We start from the raw sequence: 22648 nt of genomic DNA on the forward strand, positions 1-22648 counted from the left end.
CAAATGGGGAGGAATTTGGGCCGGGGGTAAACGAAAAATCAGTTACAGTTATGGGGTTTATTTTGATTGCATTCCCTGTGTGGTAAAAATGACCTGTTACCCACACTCTCCAGGTCAGTATAACAATACCTCATTTGTTTAGTTTTTTCGTGTGTTTTGATACTGAAGGAACAAAAAAATAATAAAGATACTTTGTAAAACAATTGTCTCTTTATTGCCATATTCTGCTCCCCCCCCCCCCTTCTTAATAATTTTTTTTTTATAGTTATAGTACGTACAAACTGTAGTTTTTATTGATACCATTGGAATGTATGACTTTTTGATCAATTAACTTATTGGGGGGGGGGGGGGGGAAGTGAAGCAACAAAAGTGGCAAATTGGGCATTTAGATTTTTTTTCTGTTACACTATTCGAAAACAATATTTTAATATTTTTTAAACATTTTTATTTTGTCATGCTATATAGTCATAACAAAGTGGTACAGATCCATTGATTGTAAGTAGCCGATAATCTTTACAAAGGATATACATTAACAACAAAGAAAATGTAGGGTGTGTCATTTCACCGTGTTAGGACTGATATCCTAGATTTGTTCTCAGGAGATACTGTGAAGCCCAGAATTTTCCCGGGCATCATACCTTAGGGTCTCCAGGTCGGTAGCGACCCCCCTCCTCTTCCTGCTCAGATTCTAAGATTTCCTAATGAGGCGTTTAGAAGGTCTCGGATGCCCTGGCTGGAAATGTGTGGTTCAATAAAAATCTTCCATTTGGCAAAGACTTTCTCGGTGTTTTTTTGGAGCATCTGCACCTCTGTCTTAAATAAGCGGTAGATTTAATTATAACATGACAATCAGGGGTTCTCGGTTCAGTCGTTTTGTGACTTCTAAGGGCGACCAAAAGGATCATGTGATGGAGGCTAGGGGGTTTACTCTCCCTATTCGATTCCTCTGAGCCAGTTAAATAAGGATTGAGGGGGATTGGCAACATGCACTTGCTAAAAACTTTTCATGTAATTTACGATATCCTGCCAAAATAGGGATGTTTTAGGATTACTCCAGACCCCATGCCAAACATCCGTCAAGGGTGAGAGACATTTGGGGTAAGATGCCAGTATGTTATGGAATGTGGAGAGCGAGGTGTATTAAAGCCGTATAGTGCAGAGCGCATTAGTTTGAAGCACATTTTTTCGCCATCGCTCAATTACTATGTACTTTCGTACTTTTTCCCAGCCTTGCAACATAATGTCCCTTATGTCCGGTTCCCCAGTTAGCACTTGCCACAGTTAAATTCTCTTAGCGTCTTAGTTCAGGAAACTATTACGGAACCAATTATATGATATTTTTATATTTTAATAGTCGGTGAGTTCTAGGACGCAGTGATCCCTATCAGGTTTTATTATTGTTTATTTTAAATTTTGGGAAAAGGGGGCGATTTGAATTTTTTTTTCCTTTTTTTTTTTTAAACTTTCATCATCAGACTGCTATTTCTATTCAGTAATGGAATTTATTTCATTACTGAATAGAAAATTCTGTATATTCCAATGCAGTGCTGCCACCTGTAGGCCTGCACAGTAATAGGCCTACAAAAACGCCTTCCCCCGATCTCAGCAAGGTTTTTTAGCTCGCAGATGCTATGCTCACATTTGACCACAGAATCTGTGGGGCTAAATGTCTGCAACTGGCGTTATTGCCAATTACAGACATTAGACCACGGTCTCTCTGTTTAAAAAGCAAAAATTCTCTCCGCTCCCAAGTGGGCGGCATATTTAAACTGACAACTTATGCAGTATGGCTGGTCGTCTAAGGATTAAGGATAGGTCATCAATACAAGTCGAGCCCAATGTGGACAGCAATCGACTGCAGTCTGCAGGCAGCAATTTGCAGTTTGGGAGAAGTGCAGAAAAAGGTCTGCCTCTTTGATTTCTATTTATCTTGCTTATGTCCAATATAGAGACCCTCCAGAAAGTTAGCATACATTTCTGCAGCTCTATGAAATCCAGCTTTATATATTGGATTTAGGGCTACTTTAAAACTAATGTCCATCCTCAGCTCAAGTTACCTTGTAATACCAGTCATGAAACTTTCTACTGCAATCCTCTGTGCAGAAATCTCTAACTTTGCCATCAAACTCTTTTGTCGCTCCTCTTTTGCACATCTGAAAGCAGTAGTGGCAGGTCACACATTTCAATCCCAGCCGCTTTGCAAAGTCCTGTTTGTATAGTAGCTTACAACCTGCAAAAAAGGCACACACAATATACACACAATTGGACTCAACATTGCCTTTGCATCCAGATGAGTTTTATTGTAACCTAAGCAGCTTACTGTAAGCTGTATACAATGTTACTATATAGTATTTATAGGTAGGTAAAGAAATTGAAGGCAGAGAGACAAGTGCTTTTGGGGAGGGGAAGACTGTACTCAGTCAGGAAACACACTATAGAAATCTTTATCTAAACCGATGCACAGAAACAGATTCTCACATTTACTTTGCATCTTAATAGAAAAACAAACCTTCACTGCAAAATGGTTTCTTGACACCAGAGAATTTCACGACATCGTGCAAGGTTTTCTCTTCCTGACAGTATTCACAGAAGGTAACGATGCAGTGCAGCTTTTTATAGTCCTCGCAGCAGATCGTGCTGCAGAACTGGTGGACTTTTTTCTGCAAAGGAATTAAAAAAACGTCCCGATTAACGTGGTGCAATGTATAGCCATGCAGAAAACAAGAACAATCATATATCCTAAAGAGAACACTGAGCTCCCTGCTAAGCTTTCTATTAATAGGGGCATTTTAAAATTATGGTCCAATAGGACCCTAAGCCACTTACAGGACCTTTCACCTGCCCCGACATCATGTAAATAGCTGGAAGGGTAGGGCATACTGAAGACATGTGAAAGGGTATATTGCTTACTAATTTGCGGTTTTCCGCCTGGTATGTAAATTTATACCATCAGTACGGGGAGGAGGTGCCGAATCGCAGTGGAGAGCGTCACAGCCAGGGAGATGAGCTCCTCTGCGATTGGGCAGCTCACAGCCGCTTGGGAAACATGGCCGTCTCCTCCTTCTCTTCCCTGTACCGATGGTATTTATTTATATACCAGGCGGGAAACCAGAACAGGGGGCACAGCGGGCAAACAGAGCAGCGCATAGGAAAAATAGTAAGCGATCTCACATGCCTTCAGTATCTTCTACCCTGCCAGCTATTTACACGATAATGACAGGACCGGTGAAAGGTCCTCCTCTAAGTTTTTCTGATCCCACTAGGAGGCTTTTACGTTCACACTTTAAAAAAAAAAAAAAAAAGGGCTAGTTTCACACTAGCGGCAGGCTCTTCCGGCAGGTGAACAGCCTGTCAGATCCGTCCTGCCGCTAGTTCACGTGTGCCCCCGGACTGCAGCTCCATCCCCATCTACTAAAATGGGGGCAGGGTTCCAGCAGCAGCACGGCAGCGCAAAGCGAGAGACAGCCGGACTAGAAGTGCGACATGCAGTACTTTTAGTCCTGCTGCCTCTCGCCGTGTGCTGACGCAGGAACTCGGCCCCCCATAATAGTCAATGAGGACTGAGCGGTAGTCCAGGGGCACACGTGAACCAGGGACAGGACGGATGCGACAGGCTGTTCACCGGCCGGAACAGCTTGCCGGACTCCCCTGCCGCTAATGTGAAAGTACCCTAACTGTATGTATGTCTTTACTGCCTCACCATGTAAAATGCACAGGCATTTGTTGGAGCAAACCTACTGATCTTGGCTGTTCGTGCTGGAGGGTGGCTGTCAATCACAGTCATGGTCCAACTAGCAAATGCACAGGCACAGCATCTAGGCCCTGCACAATCACAATAATGTCTATGTATGTTGGAATAGTAAAAATGGGGTAATCTAACAAAGCTGTGGAAACTGTAAAATTGATCCTGTTCTTTAGAACAAAATACATTCTTTTTTTTTTATATAGAAAAAGCTTTACTATAAGCTAACCAGGACAGTCAAGTCATGAATGGGTGATAATAGAAATACTGATTAAAAGGGTTGTCTTACCAAGGATAACTCTTTTAGGCCTTATTCATCCGGCCACAAAACACTCATCTCGGCTGTAAGCATGCTGCCATTTCCCCCCCGTCATGTTCTATTTTTTGCAGACTTACAGATGTGGATAGCACACCGGTGTGAATTGTTTAGCATCCAATATGCAAAAAATATCGACTGGATGCTGAACGAAATTACGGTCATTGGCATGAGGCCTCAAAAGCTATGTACACCTTCGGAGGCTACTTTTTTTTTTTTTTTTTTTCATATTACTGCACTATACTCAATATAACCTAAAAATCTTTTTTTCAATGGGTCTTTATGAAAAAGGAGCCCTTTTCTTTGTACAGAGCTGAGATGCTCTACTAGTAGGATCTTAATTTTCTCTCTAATTTGTCAGGGAGCTGACAGGCTCCTTTTCTCTGCTCTTACATTATAAGCACTCATTATAGCTCATCTTACTGATGAGAAAAATAAGTGTTTTCTGACCTCTTAGAAAAAGGTTATTAGACGACCAGCAAAAAGTTAAAGCACCATTCACACAGCTAGAAAAAAAGTTAAACCTTTTGTGACAGAATGGTTCAATATTTATACCAAATAAAAAAAATAAAATTTTGAGCCCACAATGGGTAAAAAGCATTCATATAAAAAAAATAATAAAAAATTACCCCTGAAAGTTACATAGCCTTTAATGTAAGAGCTGTCTGAGATCATTCAAGGGGACATTTCAAGGGGAAAGATGTGGCCCTCTGCTCAATTCCCCTGCAGAAGTCTCATTAAGGGAAGCGAAAGTTTACGAGTGCCATACAAATGCTTTTTATCAGCTCTCCACACTTGCTGATATTAGGAGGGGTTCCTGATAGGACAACACCTGTAACCGTTTAGATATACCCAAAAAATGAAATAATTCAATGAAATGAAATACAACTTTATCGTCTCCTAAACACAAGTTCCTGCTATGTCACTATCTACAACATTTTTACCAAGTTATCACTTCCCGTCTAAGACAGAAACGGTGCTCCAGATGTTACCGATGTCTTACCTCCCACTCCAGTGTTACTGGTTTAGAGGAAAACATGTTTTTACAGTAATTACATTTCAACTGAACGTCACTGCTGACATGCTGGCCATTAGTAGAAGACTGCATGCTGAGAGTCTAAAAAACAAGAGCAGAAGAACTATGTTAGAAGACATTTATCTGCATGTTTATACAAAGCTTACTACACACAGGCCTGTCAGATATGTGGTTAGCACTGGTGCCTTGCAGCGCTGGGGTCCTAGGTTCGAATCTGACCAAGGACAACATCTGCATGGAGTTTGTATGTTCTCCCCGTGTTTGCGTGGGTTTCCTCCGGGTCATCAGGTTTCCTCCCACACTCCAAAGACATACTGATAGGGACCTTAGATTGTGGGCCCTATTGGGGACAGTTGGTTGCTAATGTCTGTAAAGCGCTGTGGAATTTAGTAGCGTTATATATGTGCATTAAATAAATAAATAAGTGAAATAATCTCTCATAGGACCGGTCCTGATAATGACCAAACAACCGAACATTTGCAAAACCAGTAAAAGGTGCTGATGGAGGACCTCTTTCAGTTTGTGTAGGTCCACAACAACTTAGCGGTGATCGGCACAGAAGCAACTATGGAAAACCCTACTGCAGATTTGGTATTTTGCTTAATCTATTTTAAGTAAAAAATCAGGAGAGGTTCTTATATACATAAAGTAGAATGGAAAGTTATACTTCTCTTTTGCGCATCTACTCCTGATTTTGGTTATAAAAAAAACTAATGCAAAATACTGACCAAATCTGCACTATGCATGAAGCCCAAGGTCTGTTAGATGTGCGTCAATAAGTGAAGTCTCAGACAACACGACTGCTGCACAAATCTCCTCTAGAAGAAAGGAGAAGACGCACTATATCTGGTTTTCATTCCTACAGATTATAGGATGTTGCTTCTCATTTCTACTATACATATCGCTCATAAATTATTAAAAGGATTTTCCAAAGCAGTCAACCTCTTGAAGGCAGGAACACATTACATTTGCAGATGGGTTGCACAAGGCTATTTCACCGGTAACAGCGCACTCTGCTGTTCAATGTGCAAACTGCATTACAGCATGGTAGGACATGGGACAAAGTTACTGTCCACCCCCTTCCCCAATACAGAAGCAGTAATCATCATCTATATGCAATAATCAGTCAGGTATATCATAAGCGTATTCCTAATGGTATTCTTAAAAAAAGGCATTTAAGGGGGTTTACAAAGTTATAATTATGGCCCAATGACAACGGGCCTAAAAAAACAAAAATAAAACAAAAAAAATATATAAAACTCACATCCCATCCTCATACAATCTATTACTGCTGCACACTTTTTTATACTATAACTACATGCCGCCACTGGTCCGTAATAAATATAACTTTTAAAACCACCTTAATGCAACACTATACCATATACATACATATAGACATACACTCAAACATATTAAGATATATACATTACAAATGACATTTTGTAATACTATGCTATTAATGAAACACTGACATTTAAAAGGGTTTCATCATGCAAACATGAAACTTATACTGTACAGTCTGCAACACAAATCAGAAGTGGTCATGTCCCTTCACACAAGTCTGTTGAGTAAGGCCTCATTCACATGGCTGTGATGACTGACACCTTTGATAAGATGGGCAGTGGTTTATCCATGAAAGATCTGTTTTAGGTCCGTGTGGAATCTGTATTCCATGGACACTGCTTAGATGAATACTTATTTACCCCTGTAGGATACCGGAGGTTTTTGCGTTTTCATTTTTCTTCCCTATATTCCTTAAGGCAGGCATGCTCAACCTGCGGCCCTCCAGCTGTTGCAAAGCTACAACTCCCAGCATGCCTGAACAGCCTACAGCTATCAGCCTACAGCAGGGCATTGTGGGAGTTGTAGTTTTACAACAGCTGGAGGGCCGCAGGTTGAGCATGCCTGCCTTAAGCCATAACTTTTTTATTTTTCTGTTCACATGGTTGTATGAGAGCTTATTTTCTGCGGGACAAGTTGTACTTTTCTAATGCCACCATTTAATATGACATACAATGTAGTGGGAAGCAGGGAAAAAAAATTCCAAAATGGGTGGAATTGGCAAAAAAAAAAAACCGCAATTCCTCCATCGTTTCATGGGTTTTGTTCCCAACAATACCAAATATGTATATGTTTTTTATGTCTAAATAGTGTAAAAATACAGTAAATTTTAACTTTGAGAAAAAAAAAGTTTTTTTTTTTACATCACCATATTCTGACCCCCATAACTTTTTTTATAGTTATATCTACTGAGCTGTGTGGGGGCTTATTTTTATTGCGGGACAATCTGTAGTTTTTAATGATGCCATTTAGGAGTGTGTGTGACTTTTTGAACACATTACATTTTTGGGGTAAGAGAAGCAAAAAAAAAAAAAAAAGGCAAATTGGCCATTTTTACCCATTTTCCCGTTACACCATTCGCCGCATTGGTAAAATATTTTTTATATTTTAATAGTACAGGCGTTTTAAGTCACTGAAATACCTATGATGTTTATATTTTTTTTAATTATATATTTATATTATACGGAAAGGGAGGTGATTTAAACTTTTATATATTTTTAACAGTTTGTTACGTTATGATTTTGAAGCTTGTATTTTTTTTTATTCTGAACAATCATGGATTTTTAAAATCCATTACTGAGAATTTCTCATTTCTTATGTTGGCCTGCCAAAATAAGAATGGCAGCTTTAATACCCTGGATCTCTTCAGCGCATTGAAATCAATTAGGCTACTTTCACACTTGCGTTCGGGGTTCCGCTTGTGAGTTCTGTTTGAAGGCTCTCACAAGCGGCCCCGAACGGATCCGTACAGCCCCAATGCATTCTGAGTGGATGCGGATCTGCTCAGAATGCCTCAGTTTGTCACTGTTTGGCCTCCATTCAGCTCAGCAGGCGGACACACGAACGCAGCTTGCAAACGGATCCGTCCCCCATTGACTTTCAATGTAAAGTCAGGAGTCCCTATTATACCATCGGATCAGAGTTTTCTCCAATCCGAGGGTATATTTTAACTTGAAGCGTCCCCATCACCATGGGAACGCCTCTATGTTAGAATATACCATCGGATTTGAGTTGGATCGTGAAACTCGGATTAGACAGTATATTCTAACACCGAGGCGCTCCCATAGTGATGGGGACGCTTCAAGTTAGAATATACTGAGAAGTGTGTAATAACTGCCCTGCTGCCTGGCAGCACCCGATCTCTTACAGGGGGCTGTGATCAGCACAATTAACCCCTCAAGTGCCAGTATTTTATATTCATTGGTGGCCAGTGCGGCCCCCCTCCCTCCCCAGTATTATATTCGATGGTGGCCAGTGCGGCCTCCCCCTCCCCTAATTAAAATAACCCCCCCCCCCCCCCCATCATTGGTGGCAGCGGAGAGTTCCGATCGGAGTCCCAGTTTAATTGCTGGGGCTCCGATCGGTTACCATGGCAGCAAAGACACTACTGCAGTCCTGGCTGCTATGGTTACTTAGCAATTTTATTAGAAGCATTATACTTACCTGCGATGTCTGTGACCGGCCGGGCGCTCCTCCTACTGGTAAGTGAAAGGTCTGTGTGGTGCATTGCTTTAGCACAGACCTTTCACTTACCAGTAGGAGGAGCACCCGGACGGTCACAGACATCGCAGGTAAGTATAATGCTTCTAATAAAATTGCTAAGTAACCATAGCAGCCAGGACTGCAGTAGTGTCTTGGCTGCCATGGTAACCGATCGGAGCCCCAGCGATTAAACTGGGACTCCGATCGGAACTCTCCGCTACCACCAATGATGGGGGGGGGGGGGGGGTGTTTGATTTTATTTAGGGGAGGGGAGGCCGCACAGGCCACCAATGAATATAATACAGGGGAGGGAGGGAGGGGGGCCGCACTGGCCACCAATGAATATAATACAGGGGAGGGGGGGCCGCACTGGCCACCAATGAATTTAAAACTGGGGAGGGAGGGGGTCTGGCCCCTGCTGCCTGGCAGCACCTGATCTCTTACAGGGGGCTATGATACGCACAATTAACCCCTCAGGTGCGGCATGCTTCGGTGATGTAACCACAGTCTATGGTAGAACACGGATGTGTGAGTAAACACATTAAAATCAATTAGTGCATGTGCTGTAAGTGGGGAACATGGACAGCGCACATCTGTTATTGCTCTACATGTGAATAAGTCCTAACACCTGAAATAACACATGTTGGAGGTTAAATTTTGATCAGGGTCTAGGGTCTGAGGTCTGGTGATCGTTTTCAGCAGTGATTGGCTTTGCTAGGCTCTCCTCAGAGGCCATACAGAGTTGATGGGTCTGTACAATGCTTTGCTCGCAACTCTGAGGAGTCCAAAGTCTAACACAGCAACACACATACTGACTGGATGCCAGAAACCATGGTGCTCATTTATTTAGCACATTAGAAAAAAAAAGAACTTTCAATTTACCAAACAGTTTGCAACAAAGAAAGAAATGGACAAACCTGGAACTTAGCTACACATCCAGAGCTACAGAAGTTATACAGTTTTCCATCAGGCATGGTGGCTTGATACTGAGGTAAGGAGTTTCTTTTACAAAAATGACAAATTATTCCCGGATCTAAAGGGGAAATAGATAAATTAAGAAGTTGCTTAATTTAAAAAAAACTGTATTCTCATCCCAGACATGAACTTATCCACAGGATATTCCAATAAACGTCTGGTAGATGGGGATGCCACATGTGGGAGCGACGTCTATATATATATATATATAAAAAAAAATAAATAAAAATAAGGTATCCAGACCCATCCTGCTGCCTGAATGAACAAAGGTAGCAGGGATTATTTTACTTATAATCTTAAGCTCTTTACAGACATTGGGGTCATTTACTAAAATCAGCTTGTTATGCTGGTCTTGGATCCCCACCCGCCTAAGCTACCATAAGTTTTGGATAATTTATTACCTACAGCAATCTGTGTGTCTGGCATAAAACTACTCCAGCCATGGCATTTACGCTGGTATCCAACAGAATATGTTTGCAAATTAGCTGGGCTGGGTTCCCGACACGCCTCCATCAACTGTCAGAGTCAAAAGGGGACATGCAACTTTAACAACTAAAAAAGTTGCAAGTCACTTGATAAAATGACCCCCATTACCTTCCCTCGCTGCCCCAGCTGAGCTCACAATCTAGACTACTCAAACAGAGTGGGTTGTGCTATTCTATTTCTGTAGCTTCAATTCACTTTAATGGAAGCTGCAAAAATGGCGTTGAACAGCAAACTTGCCCATTTCTGTAATCCCAACCACCTCTCTATTCATTCAGGCAGCGGGATGAGTTAACGTACCACCATTTGACAGATTTATGCGGGTCTCACCTCATTCTCCCCAATCTGCCTTATTATTATTGGAATATCCTGTGGATAAGTCATGAAGGTGCATTTTTAAAGAAAGGCAAATTTTCTAGGGTTTGTATATCGATGACCTATCCCAAGTCCCAACCGAACCCCCACAAATGAGATACTGATGGCCTTTCCTGAGAGAAAGCCATAAATAAAAAAAAAAAAATCTGGAATAAGTCTTTAAAGCTTTGAAATAGAAACAGGGTCACAGATAAAAAACAAAGGACAGCACCTGCATGGAAAAGGCGGACAGAGGACAGCTAAACTCCATATTAAACAACAAGTCGCGGAATTAATCTTATTTAATCTCTCTCTCGTGTGTAAATCAGGGGCTGCACTAACCGTTCTGGAGCCCAGCCATTATCCCCTGTGAAGGAGCCCAGCACCGCCTGTATCCAGCAATCTCCTCCTTGCTCAGAAAGTCAGATCGCTGTAATCTCGCGGTGCGTGAGCTCGCAGACATACTAGCGGCGATCTAGCCGTGCATGTCCGCAACTCTGTAGGGTAAAAAGAGGTGACAGAATCCCTTTAAGAGGAAAAGGTGCTCCGCAAGATGGTCCCCATTATTAGACCAGAAGTCGGGTGATCAATGCGCTTAGAAAATTGGCAAGTTAGGTTTTCTTATGTTTAAGGAAGTTACTGTAGATGGCAATGAGAAATTAATACAATAAGGGAGATTTATCAAAACTGACGTAAAGGAAAACGGGCTTAGTTGCCCATAGCAGCCAATCAGATTCCACCAAAGAAGCTCTGAAAAAAATGAAAGCTGAGCTCTGATTGGTTACTATGGGCAACTAGGTTTGTTTTCCTTTATTCTTCGTATTATGGAGATTTTATAGAAATCTAGAGAAATATTAAATGTGAAAGTAACGCTGGGTTCACACCTGAGCGTTCTGAAAGGAGCGCTCTGTATGCGCGATTGTACCAGCGTTTGCAATCACGCATACAGAGACAAGCGAACGCCCATTGTGGCGCGTTCCCGAAAGTCTATGTACGGGAACACGCGACAAGACGCCCCAAATAAGCTCATGTACTTCTTGGGGCTTCGGGCGTTTTACAGTGCGATCATACGCGCTGTAAAACGCCCAGGTGAGAACCGTTCCCATAGGGAAGCATTGGTTTCTCCTTGTTGAGCGTTTTACAGCGCGTAGGAACGCGCTGTAAAACGCTCAGGTGTAGACCCAGCCTAACTGTGAAGGAGTTTAAAGAGTTTTCTTGGCAAAGCAGTAACTGAGTGTTAATAAGGAGGACCTGTCTTCAGTATTCTACTGAGCACTCAAGACACCTATAACAAGTCAGATAAGCCGGGTGATAGGCATTGATTGGACACATGTACAGGGACTGGAGTAGCGGCAAGAGGCGGATGGAAGTCTCTGCATGTTACACACAGGGGCGCTCAGTAAAATACTAAAGAAAGACTCTCCTTAGGTCCCTTTCACACGGGCGTTGCGGATTGGGGCCGGATGCGTTCAGGGAAAATGGTGCGATTTTGACACTAAAACAAGTCAGTTTTCACTGCGATTGCATTCCATGTTTGCGTTTTTTTCCCGCGCGGGTGCAAAACATTGTAATGCGTTTTGCCCGCACGTGAGAAAAATCAGCATGTTTGGTACCCAGACCCGAACTTCTTCACAGAAGTTCGGGTTAGGTGTTGTGTAGATTTTATTATTTTCCCTTATAACATGGTTATAAGGGAAAATAATAGCATTCTTAATACAGAATGCATAGTACAATAGGGTTGGAGGGGTTAAAAAAAAATATATAAAAAATATAAATAATATAACTCACCTTAATCCACTTGACCGCTCAGCCGTCCTCTTTTTTTTTTTTGCTGTGCACAGGAATAGGACCTTTGATGACGTCACTGCGCTCATCACATGATCTTTTTTACCATGGTTATGGTTCATGTGACGGACCATGTGATGAGCGCAGTGACTTCAACAAAAGGTCCTTTTCCTGTGCACAGCAAAGATGAAGACAGAAGAGAAGCCGGTGTGCGTGGATTAGGGTACTTTCACACTTGCGTTGTTTGATTCCGGCAAACTGTATGCGAACGCATGTCATTTTTTCTGACTGATCAGGATCCTGAAGAAAGAAAGAAAACCGGCACTCCCAAAAGAATCTTTGCTGGTGATAGATTTATTGGTCACTCATATAATCATATGAGTGACCAATAAATCTATCACCAGCAAAGATTCTTTTGGGAGTGCCGGTTTTCTTTCATTCTTCTGATTTTGGGATTACCTCCACACAAACCAAGCACCCCTCAACCAGTACGCTGTGCCGCCTGACTTCATTGATCAGGATTCTGATCAGTCAGAAAAATGCATTGCAATACCGGATCCGTTTTTCCGGCGTCATCAGGCAAAACGGATCCAATATTTGTTTTTTTTCTTCTCATTTTTAAAAGGATCTGGCATTCCGGTATTTTGAATGCCGGATCCGGCACTAATACATTCCTATGGAAAAAAAATGCCGGATCCGGCATTCAGGCAAGTGTTCAGTTTTTTCGCCGGAGATAAAACTGTAGCATGCTACGGTTTTCTCTTTTGCCTGATCAGTCAAAATGACTGAACTGAAGACATCCTGAATGGATTACTCTCCATTCAGAATGCATAGGGATATACCTGATCAGTTCTTTTCCGGTATAGAGCCCCTGTGACAGAACTCTATGCCAGAAAAGAAAAACGCTAATGTGAAAGTACCTTAAGGTGAGTTGTATTATTATTATTTTTTTAACCCCTCCAGCCCTATTGTACTAAGTATTCTGTATTAAGAATGCTATTATTTTACATGTTATAAGGGAAAATAATAATGATCGGATCCCCAGCCCGATCGTCTCCTAGCAACAGTGCGTGAAAATCGCACCGCATCCGCACTTGCTTGCGGATGCTTGCGATTTTCACGCAGCTCCATTCACTTCTATGGGGCCTGTGTTGCATGAAAAACGCAGAATATAGAACATGCTGCGATTTTCACGCAACGCACAAGTGATGCGTGAAAATCACCGCTCGTGTGCACAACCCCAGAAAAATCAACGGGTCCGGATTCAGTGCGGGTGCAATGCCTTCTCGTTACGCATTGCACTCGCGCAGAAAACTCGCTTGTGTAAAAGGGGCCTTAGCAAACTGTTAGAGTATTGCTAGAAGAGTCTACACGCTGTCTTCTAGGCAAAGATGCATCTTTCCCTGATTAAGTAAAATCCAAAAACATGTAAAATCTTAGTCCCTTCACTATTAAAATAAAATGGGTGTCATGTAGTAACCAGAAATACGCTTATATTAGGTGTATTACTGGCACAGATTGCGGCGCCAAGGTCATTTGTACCGCAATCTGCAATTTTCCCCGTGTGGGAGGGTAAGATGACGGGTTGGCAGGCCAGTCTCATTCATCATTTTCTACGCCATTTTATTGGCTAAATGTTGGCCAGCAAGGTAGCTGGCTTACATTTAGACCGGCGGCAAGTACGACAAAGTTATGCAGAAGCCAAAGCCTCTCAACTTCGACGGGTCCACCGCCAGCTTATGAGGTTATTAAGACTGGCGTCTGAAACACTAGTCTTAATAAAATTACCCAATATTCCACATGTCAAACCTTTCATGGATATCGATCCACGTAGCTAAATCACTACCTTGACAGTCAACTTGAGAAACTTTTACACCATTTTCCAGACCACTCACTAGTTGGCATTGGTGATATAACTTTCCATATACCTTAGCAAAGCAAGGCTCTGGGCACACTGGTGTCATTTCTCCCCAACCATTGGCTTATAAGGGTTTCTGTCTGTACATTTTCTGGCTAAAATAGTGCTATTCTATTCTGACCACTGAAAAGCCTAGGAAATCCGATAAGAACTTATTGTGAACAAGGTCTAACTTACTCTGGGTGGGTATGATGGTCTGAACTGGTGGAGGTGGAGGTGGTGGAGGAGGAGGAGGCGGCGGCGGCTTTGCAAATTTTGCTTTGTGAGTATTCATGCACGTTGTTGAACAGTATGGCTCCATGTGTCCGTTTGATCCAATGCACTGAGTCATGTCGAATATTCTGCATTGGGCTTTGCATCCGGTGCAGCTGGTTAGCTTCCCATGTTTCTAAATAAAAGCAGACAAAGGGGATCATTTAGTAATTAAGAATGACAAAGCTTTCCATATGGAGGGCAACTCCGTAACCATTTATACAGCCATGCTAGGAGACTCTACTTTCTGAACGTAAGGGAACTGGTCTGAAAGTCAGGGCAGCAGGACACCATGTCATACAGATGTACACGTTAACCTGACACTTTGCTACATCTGTGTATTTAACCTGTCAAGTTAACATTTCCTACATTTGTATATTGAGTTGGGACAATTCCCAGCCAGGAGGACACTTTTATAAGAAACTGAAAGTAATCTATTATTGGGTCCAAAGAAACAGAAATCATGGACAATCAATACAAAGGTGGGGCAGTGGGTTAAGTATAAAGGGGAAAGGGGAATGAAAAATGTGCAGTGAAGTAACATTATACCACTAGAACATCAGCTGCAGATTATAGAGAGGTTTAGTAGGCCATCAGATTGTTAGAACATTTAGAAACTTATTTTTAATAAAAACACATACCTTTCCCATTCTTCTCTAGCAAAAGCGTTCCTGGCCATAGTGATTAAAATATTGCTACTGATCTTAAGTACCGACTGAAGGAAATCTGCTCCACTGGTTGGAATTTTTGTTTAAAAAAAACTTGCCAAGATGGTGAGATGTGCCATTGTTCCAAGGGTGTGGAACGAAGGAAGGGGATGACTATTAAGTCTGTCAAAGTTCTAGCACCTGTGTGGTTAAGTTTCACTGCAGATTGGCAACCTACTGCATTGATGTCCATTATTGTGCATGTGAAAGACGTCTGACCCCACAGATGGGCAGTGATCATGTGCACAATAATAGTACCAAGCATGAGCTGCTAATGGCTGGAGATCTATCCATTTCTTCAGACAGATGCTGACGGGGGCTCCATCTATCAAGCCTAATAGAGCACGTCACCACCAAAACCAGTTTCAAAGTGACCGCCGTGTAGGTTAAGTTCCTGAAACTATCAAACAACAATTTCTTAAAATCTGGTCCACTAATCCTGAAAAAGGCCTTCAATTTTATGCAAAATTTATGGTGAACATTGAGAGGCTTCTCCTGCATCATCGCTACCAGCGAAACCCTAGGGCAGTGGTGGCGAACCTATGGCACGGGTGCCAGAGGCGGCACTCAGAGCTCTCTGTGGGCACCCGCACTAAGGCATATGGTGTACCAATATGCCTTAGACTTTTCCTGCCATTCATCAGCGCAGGGCGCACTATGAACGGCACAGGCAGCACATTGAATCTAGGCAGGCTATTATAGCTAAATAATAAAGTACATGGAAGATATACTGTATTAGTATTCAGGCTAAATTGCTGTGTTGGCACTTTGCGATAAATAAGTGGGTTTTGGGTTGCAGTTTGGGCACTCTGTCTCTAAAAGGTTCGCCATCAATGCCCTAGGGACTGTGAAAACAAAGGTAGGTGCTGGGCGGCTATACTGGAGGAGCATGGTGCTTGGCGGCGATACTGGAGGAGCATGGTGCACCAAATGAAGCATCTCTCAGGATCAGAGCACCAGATTTATACAAGAAAGGTATGGTTATGCTTACTTTGAAATAGATTTTGGAGGCAACACACTCCTTTTAGTTTGGAGATCACCACTGCTGGCAATCCATGGGCAGGTCATATGAGAAGGTGATGTCTAAACAAGATCCACTATTAAGCATGAGTATGTGTGAATTGAAACGATGCAAAAGTTATAAATTAAAAAGTAGATAAGCAAATCTCGGAGAGCGCCTAGTCATAAATTAAAGCAGATTCTCTGGTAGTGCAGGGGATATCAAAGCCGCAGGCATAGTGACAATGTGTTCCCTATGAAGCCAGAGATGAGACCACCTGCTAATACAAGACTTTATTTTAGGTAGCAGGTGTTCCTACTTAATGCACACACTGACATTGGCCTTGCACCATGTGCTGTCCAAATTAGAGAGCCGACCAGGGCAAAAAACATTCATCTATGGAGAGGTCATGGTACATACGCTATTCAGCTACAGTGCGCACAGGCAAATATTTCCGCAGTTACAGTCTGATAAATTATGGACCATTTGGTGCAAAAGGTGTTCAGACATCCTAGACATACTAGATCTAACACCGCGTGCTCTAGGAGAACATGGATACAAAAGTGACTGGATATAAAATCATGGCATTAACAAAACTTGCTTGAACTTCACTGTTATAAAGTTCAACGAAACTTTTTCCCAGTGGGTTAAGCTTACAACTTCCCAAAGTTGTGGTAATACCACAACTTCACCATGAATCTCTGGCGACAGTCATCATGGAGCCCTAACTTTAAAGAGCTTGTCCTAGAATCTCAACGTATCTAGACACAGGACAGGTGATAAGTGTCTGACAGTTGGGGATACAAGTGCTGGGTCCCCCACAAACACAAGAACTGTGTTTCAATGGGACACTGGTTGAGCTCCAGTCACCGTCTGAATGGAGCAGCAGTGCACATGATCTACAGGGAGGGTAACTAGCCATTCTGGGAGAAACCCTAAGGGTAAGACCTCACAACACGGCCATGCAGGCTCTAACAATGCAGGCCAACTGTCTGGTTGACCCTCAGGCCTCCTGCACAGAGCCATACCCCTTTTGTGGTCCATGTACATCCTGCAAATATTCTAGTCTGCAAAACAGACAATAGGGCAGATTCTATAACACCACGCGCAAAAGTAGTCTGCTACTGGGACAAAAAGCATTTGTCCTATCCCAACTAGAGTGTGCGGATTACAAATCCGAAGTCAGAATTGTTGTAACACGTCACGACATTTTGCTATGCATAAGTATGCCTAAATGAATTAAGCACTTGGAAAGCATTGAATAATTTTGAACAGAACGAGTTTTACTCCAACAATTACCTGATCTACATCAAAGTTTGCGTAGTAAACAGTGTATGAAAATGTAATGGAATAACAATTTCAAAAAGTCTTGTTTTTCAGTTTAAAAGTCTTACTCGAGCAAGGCCCAGTACTGTTAGAAGTACTTCAGGCATCTGCTTTTGAACGGTTATATTTTCCCGTTGCAAAAAACAGCAGTAGTCCGCCATCATGTTGGGATTCCAGTGGCCTTGATACTTGTTCTCCATTGTAGAAATATCTTTATGGAACCGCTCTCCGTGTTCATCACTTACGTGTCCCAAATTGAGTGGGAAAAAGTCAAGATGGGAATGTAAGAAATGCACTTTCAATGACATTCGGCAGCCAAGTTGTTCATCTGCTGTAAGCATGTTGTCTACTAATTCAGCATAGTTTGCAGCTCGTCTGTTCCCAAGGAAGTTCTGCACAAATGCACCCCAAGCTGCAAGACGCACTCGCTTTGTCAGATTCTTTCGCTGATCACAAGTAGTGTATTTGCCACATATGTAGCAGAAATTGTCTGGATCGTTAACACATTTGCGTTTATCCATCTTAAGTTTCAAAGCTGATAGCACTATAACAGATCACTATCAATATCTGTCCAGCTTGCCTTATATACTTACTGCTGACATCAGCCCGAGTGCGTCCGAACAGGTCTAGACATGTCCATTGGAATATCTCCAATATAATGCATTAATATTATAACTGAATAGGCTTTGCATGTATAACTTAACCCTTTAAGGACCTCCAAACATGGCGTCCGCTCACAAGTGCAGCGGGTGCCATAGCCGCCGGGTTTCTGCCATTTTAAATAGCAGAGACATAAGGCTGATCGCATACATTTTCCCTTTCAGATGCCGTGGTCAAATGTCACCACAGCATCTGCGCAGTCTAGAAGCAGAAGTCGTGCACTTTCGCTCCGGTAAGAGCGTCTACCCCATTTGGAATTTTTCCCCTCCGCTTCCTAATACATGGTATGCAACCATAAAAAGTGACATTAGAAAGTACAACTTGTCCCACAAGAAATAAGCCCTCATAAGGCTATGTGAATGGAAAAATAAAGTTAGGACTATGAAAAAAAATTAAAAAAACACAAATGGAAAATCCCAGGGTCCTTAAGGGGTTAAAGGGAACCTGTCACCGGGATTTTGTCTATAGAGCTGAGGACATGGTTTGCTAGATGGCCGCTAGCACATCTGCAATACCCAGTCCCCATAGCTCTGTGTGCTTTTATTGTGTAAAAAAAACGATTTAATCCATATGCAAATTAACCTGAGATGAGTCCTGTGTCTGACTCATCTCACGTACAGGACTCATCTCAGGTTAATTTGCATATGTATCAAATCGTTTTTTTTACACAACAAAAGCACACAGAGCTATGGGGACTGGGTATTGCAGATGTGCTAGTGGCCATCTAGCAGCCCATGTCCTCAGCTCTATACACAAAATCCCGGTGACAGGTTCCCTTTAAAATAGACTTGTCAGGCAAATTCTGAGTTCATATTTTGAATCAGTGCGCTCATTTTAGTATAAATCACGTTTTTCCTCTCAGTAGCAAAATCATTGTGGCGCTGTGTAATTTATGGCCCATGGTTTTTTGTAGACCCATAGATATGAATGATCTCGTGTGCGATTGTAAAAAAAAAAAAAAAAAAAAAAAAATGCGCATATGACAAGGACCGAAAATAAAGTCCTGTGAATGAGGCCTTAAGGACAGGGCTACACATGGATTTTAACACTTGTGATTGATTTTAACTATCCAGCTGTAGTCCAAAAACAAATATAGGCTTGTACAGGTCGCAGCACAACACACAAAAAAAAAAAAAGGTGGTTTTTGTAATTTTTTTCCACCATTGGAAAAGAAAAAAGGCAAAACATTGGATTACAGCATTTACAAAATTGAGTTATGTTAATTAAACTTCTGTGCATTTTCACTGGCTGGATGGAAATGCAGGATAAATGCAGATATGATGTGTGGCAGCACCCTTATGCGTGGCATAAATTGGCAAAACTTAACAATGAGTCCATAAATCATCAATGCAATTCAGGACATGTGAAATACTACGGCTGTCACACTAGTGATTCTAGCGGCAGCCACTGTGCCATTCTATACTGCGGCACAATAGTTGCTCTCTGGACACACCACAGCACAAGTTTTTGGCCACCAAGCCAGGAGACGAGCTCTGAACTTACCTGATGGCTCTGCAGTATTTTTGCAATAGGTCTAATACTTGGACTTTTTCAGCTTCATTAAAGTAGTACCGACCAGACAACTGGAAATTAGATTTAACCATGGCTGTTCATCAATAAGACTTTTGAATGCACGTCTGGTTTTTAGGTAACTGCAAGATCCACTTGAATTCTACGCATGCTCCTGACACAGGATTTCCAGGGTTATAGGGACAGATTTTTCTCCATTTCCCTCCTTAATGTGTGCACTTTAAAGTCCAAAATTTTGTGATTAACTCTTTCCCCGCCAAGGACATATCTCAAACGTCCTTGTAGGTTCGCAACTCAGTCGACAAGGATGTACCTAGTAAGTCTCTGGTAATGATGGTTGGATCTTAGGCTGTGTAAAAGCTAGAGATTAGAGCCAGGTCCTGTTTAAAAGCTGACAATCTAAGTTATAAGTTAAAGCCCTCAGAGCTTTCATTCCTGACCCGATTTCTAAGTGCTGTAACTTGCGATCGTGGTCTTGTTTTAAAGCTGACTGTCTCTGCTTTAAAACAAGACTTGGCTTGAATCCACCCATCAGTAGCAAGGACGTGTGAGATACGTCCTTAGTAGTGAAAGGGTTACTATGTCTTTGAATTGGTTGGCACTGTTTTTCGGATTCTGGCTACCTGCAGCTAACCACTAGAGGAAGCTCATTGCACACTGGAATACGTTATTAAGCTCCCTCTAGTGGTGGCTACTTCCAGGTAGCAAGCCATCTATGAAATCTATTCCATTGCAGGGGATTTGGAGCTCTGTATCAGAAAAACTAAGATTCAACCACTATAAACCTATATTAAGAAATTATTCTGCATAGTATTCTGACCCAATTCAGATGGAAAAAACAAACAAAACAAAGCTATACAAAGGATGAGTGTAACAGATAATTGTATCTAATCTTTTCAAGACCTTTACAGTGACTACATGGAAGGCCTTATGCATGCAGACTGTCAAAAACAGATCCGCAAAATATGGATGGCTTCAGTGTGTATTCCACAATCTTCTTACTTCCATCAATACTAGGGCTCATGCACATAGCCGTATAAATGTGCATGTAAATCACAGATATGCAAAGCACGGATCCAGGCCAAATGCATGACTCCATTTATTTTTTAAACTTCTGTAGAAATGTCCTATCCTTGTCAGCAAAACGGACAAGTACAGGACCATCTTTTTTGCGCCAGATTGGCAGATGCAGACCACACTGTGTGCCCTCTGCATATTTTGCGGGCCCATTGAAATGAATGGGTCCACATCTGATCCTGATGCGGAAAGAAACTACATTCCATGTGCATGAGCCCTTAGGGATATTTTCACCCACAAATAGTACCCGTGTTGAGATATCTGCAAAATAAATTGGTGTGTGCGTGGCCAACAGAAATGAGCTGGTCAAAATCCGATCTACTTAAAAAAAGGATATATGTATATATATATATATAAAATATGGCCATGTACGTGAGCAATAATGAGACGAGACCCGACTGTGTAGAAGAGAGATTCAGGTTAGCAGGTCTCTAGTGGCACATTGTTTTAGGGTCAATTTGCACTACAAGGGCTATGACAGGCATAATAAAAAAACGTGTCATGATGTAACTTAATATGAACCAAAATAAACTACATCAACACTTTTTAAATATAACAGATTTTTAATAAAAACAGAACAGAGATTAACAGACATTTACAATGCTATATTTGCTTGCCAACAGTATAAAAGCATCCCTCAACACCCAACACAATATAGTAATTACACTGCTAAGGAGGCTTTACAAAGTTCTAAGCATTTAGTAAATTATCAATAGAGTACTCATCTATTAAATCAGCAATGTGGGTTAACCAAAGGAAGGAGGCAGATTTAGTGGGGGCCATAAAAACAACCGATGCCAGGTCAGTGATTCTACATAGTCATGCTGGGTTCACACGTACTGCTAGTGTGCCACGCAGCCAAAACATGTTAAATAAAGCTGCACACATAAAAACTGCACTGCAGCAAATCACAGTAAAGCGCATGCAGTTTTGTCGAGTGGTGACTGGCAGGGTGGCACACTACCCTCCGTGTGAACATAGCCGTAAAAGTGTGGGATCGGGGGTAAAGCATGACTTTTCAGCTTTTGTTCAGAGCTTCACCCAGACTTCTATAAATGACTTAATTGCTTCTAGATTTAGTTTCCTAAGGCCCCTGGAGACACTATACTAGGCTACTAATTCACATAAAAGAAAATACTTTTAAATATTTGGTTTAAAAGTTTTTAATCTGGATAGTAAGCTGATCTATAAAATACTTAACTTTACTGGATGACATTCTTCATATTTAAATCGAAATTTGGAATTTCCAAGTATTACCAGAGAGCAGTGAATTATGGGAGCTTAGTATGTCTAAGCCAAAACCAGAAGATGATTTCACACAATTTAGGAAAAGTTAGAAGTGGATTTAATAAGAGCAGGAAATATGAAGGGGGAAAAAAACAAACATATTCCTCTCTGCTGGATCAACGTCTAGCTTTAAAGAAAAAAAGAAAAATATATAGATCTACAATGGCATTTTTCCCAAAAACACTGAAACCACCTGGAAGGTTTTTCACAATTTACATTCCACTGCAGGGTTATATTATGGGATGCACAACATGGACCAAAATGCACCAGCGGGAAAGGCCAGTTTACAACAAGCGTATTGTAGGCATCCCGGACAGGCCGAGTCACTTATCCATAATACAGCCTTAGGCTCCATTCACACAACCGCAATTCCGCCCCTCATTTTGCGGAATGGAATTGTGAACCCATTGATTTCTATGGTGCTGCACATGCGGGTGCGCATTTCCATTCCTGAAAAAAATAGAACATGCCCTATTAATAGGCATATTCTATTAGTGCCGGCGATGTGCGGTCCACAAAATGCGGAACGCACATAACACACACAGATGTGTGACTGGACCCTTAGAATGGGGCTACGCACAGAGCTTAATGGTGGGGTAGCTTCAATATCAGCTGTTGGGGAGTGTTTTTTATTTTAATGGATGTGTTTGTTAAAAA

At 41.8% G+C, this 22648-nt stretch overlaps 1 protein-coding gene across 1 annotated transcript in view; it reads right to left on the bottom strand.

Annotated features, from left to right (window-relative positions):
• Nucleotides 1–22648, bottom strand: part of ZMYM2 (zinc finger MYM-type containing 2) — an 89765-nt gene that overhangs the window by 20950 nt on the left and 46167 nt on the right. The window contains exons 6-10 of the mRNA XM_044288057.1: nt 14330–14540; nt 9555–9670; nt 5062–5175; nt 2510–2660; nt 2058–2230 (exon numbers count right to left, since the gene is read on the bottom strand). Of these exons, the coding sequence (XP_044143992.1) occupies nt 2058–2230; nt 2510–2660; nt 5062–5175; nt 9555–9670; nt 14330–14540 (765 nt within the window). The remainder of the gene's footprint in view (nt 1–2057; nt 2231–2509; nt 2661–5061; nt 5176–9554; nt 9671–14329; nt 14541–22648) is intronic.

This window comes from Bufo gargarizans, chromosome 3 (assembly GCF_014858855.1).
Source record: "Bufo gargarizans isolate SCDJY-AF-19 chromosome 3, ASM1485885v1, whole genome shotgun sequence".
In the NCBI taxonomy this organism is placed as follows: Eukaryota; Metazoa; Chordata; class Amphibia; order Anura; family Bufonidae; genus Bufo; species Bufo gargarizans.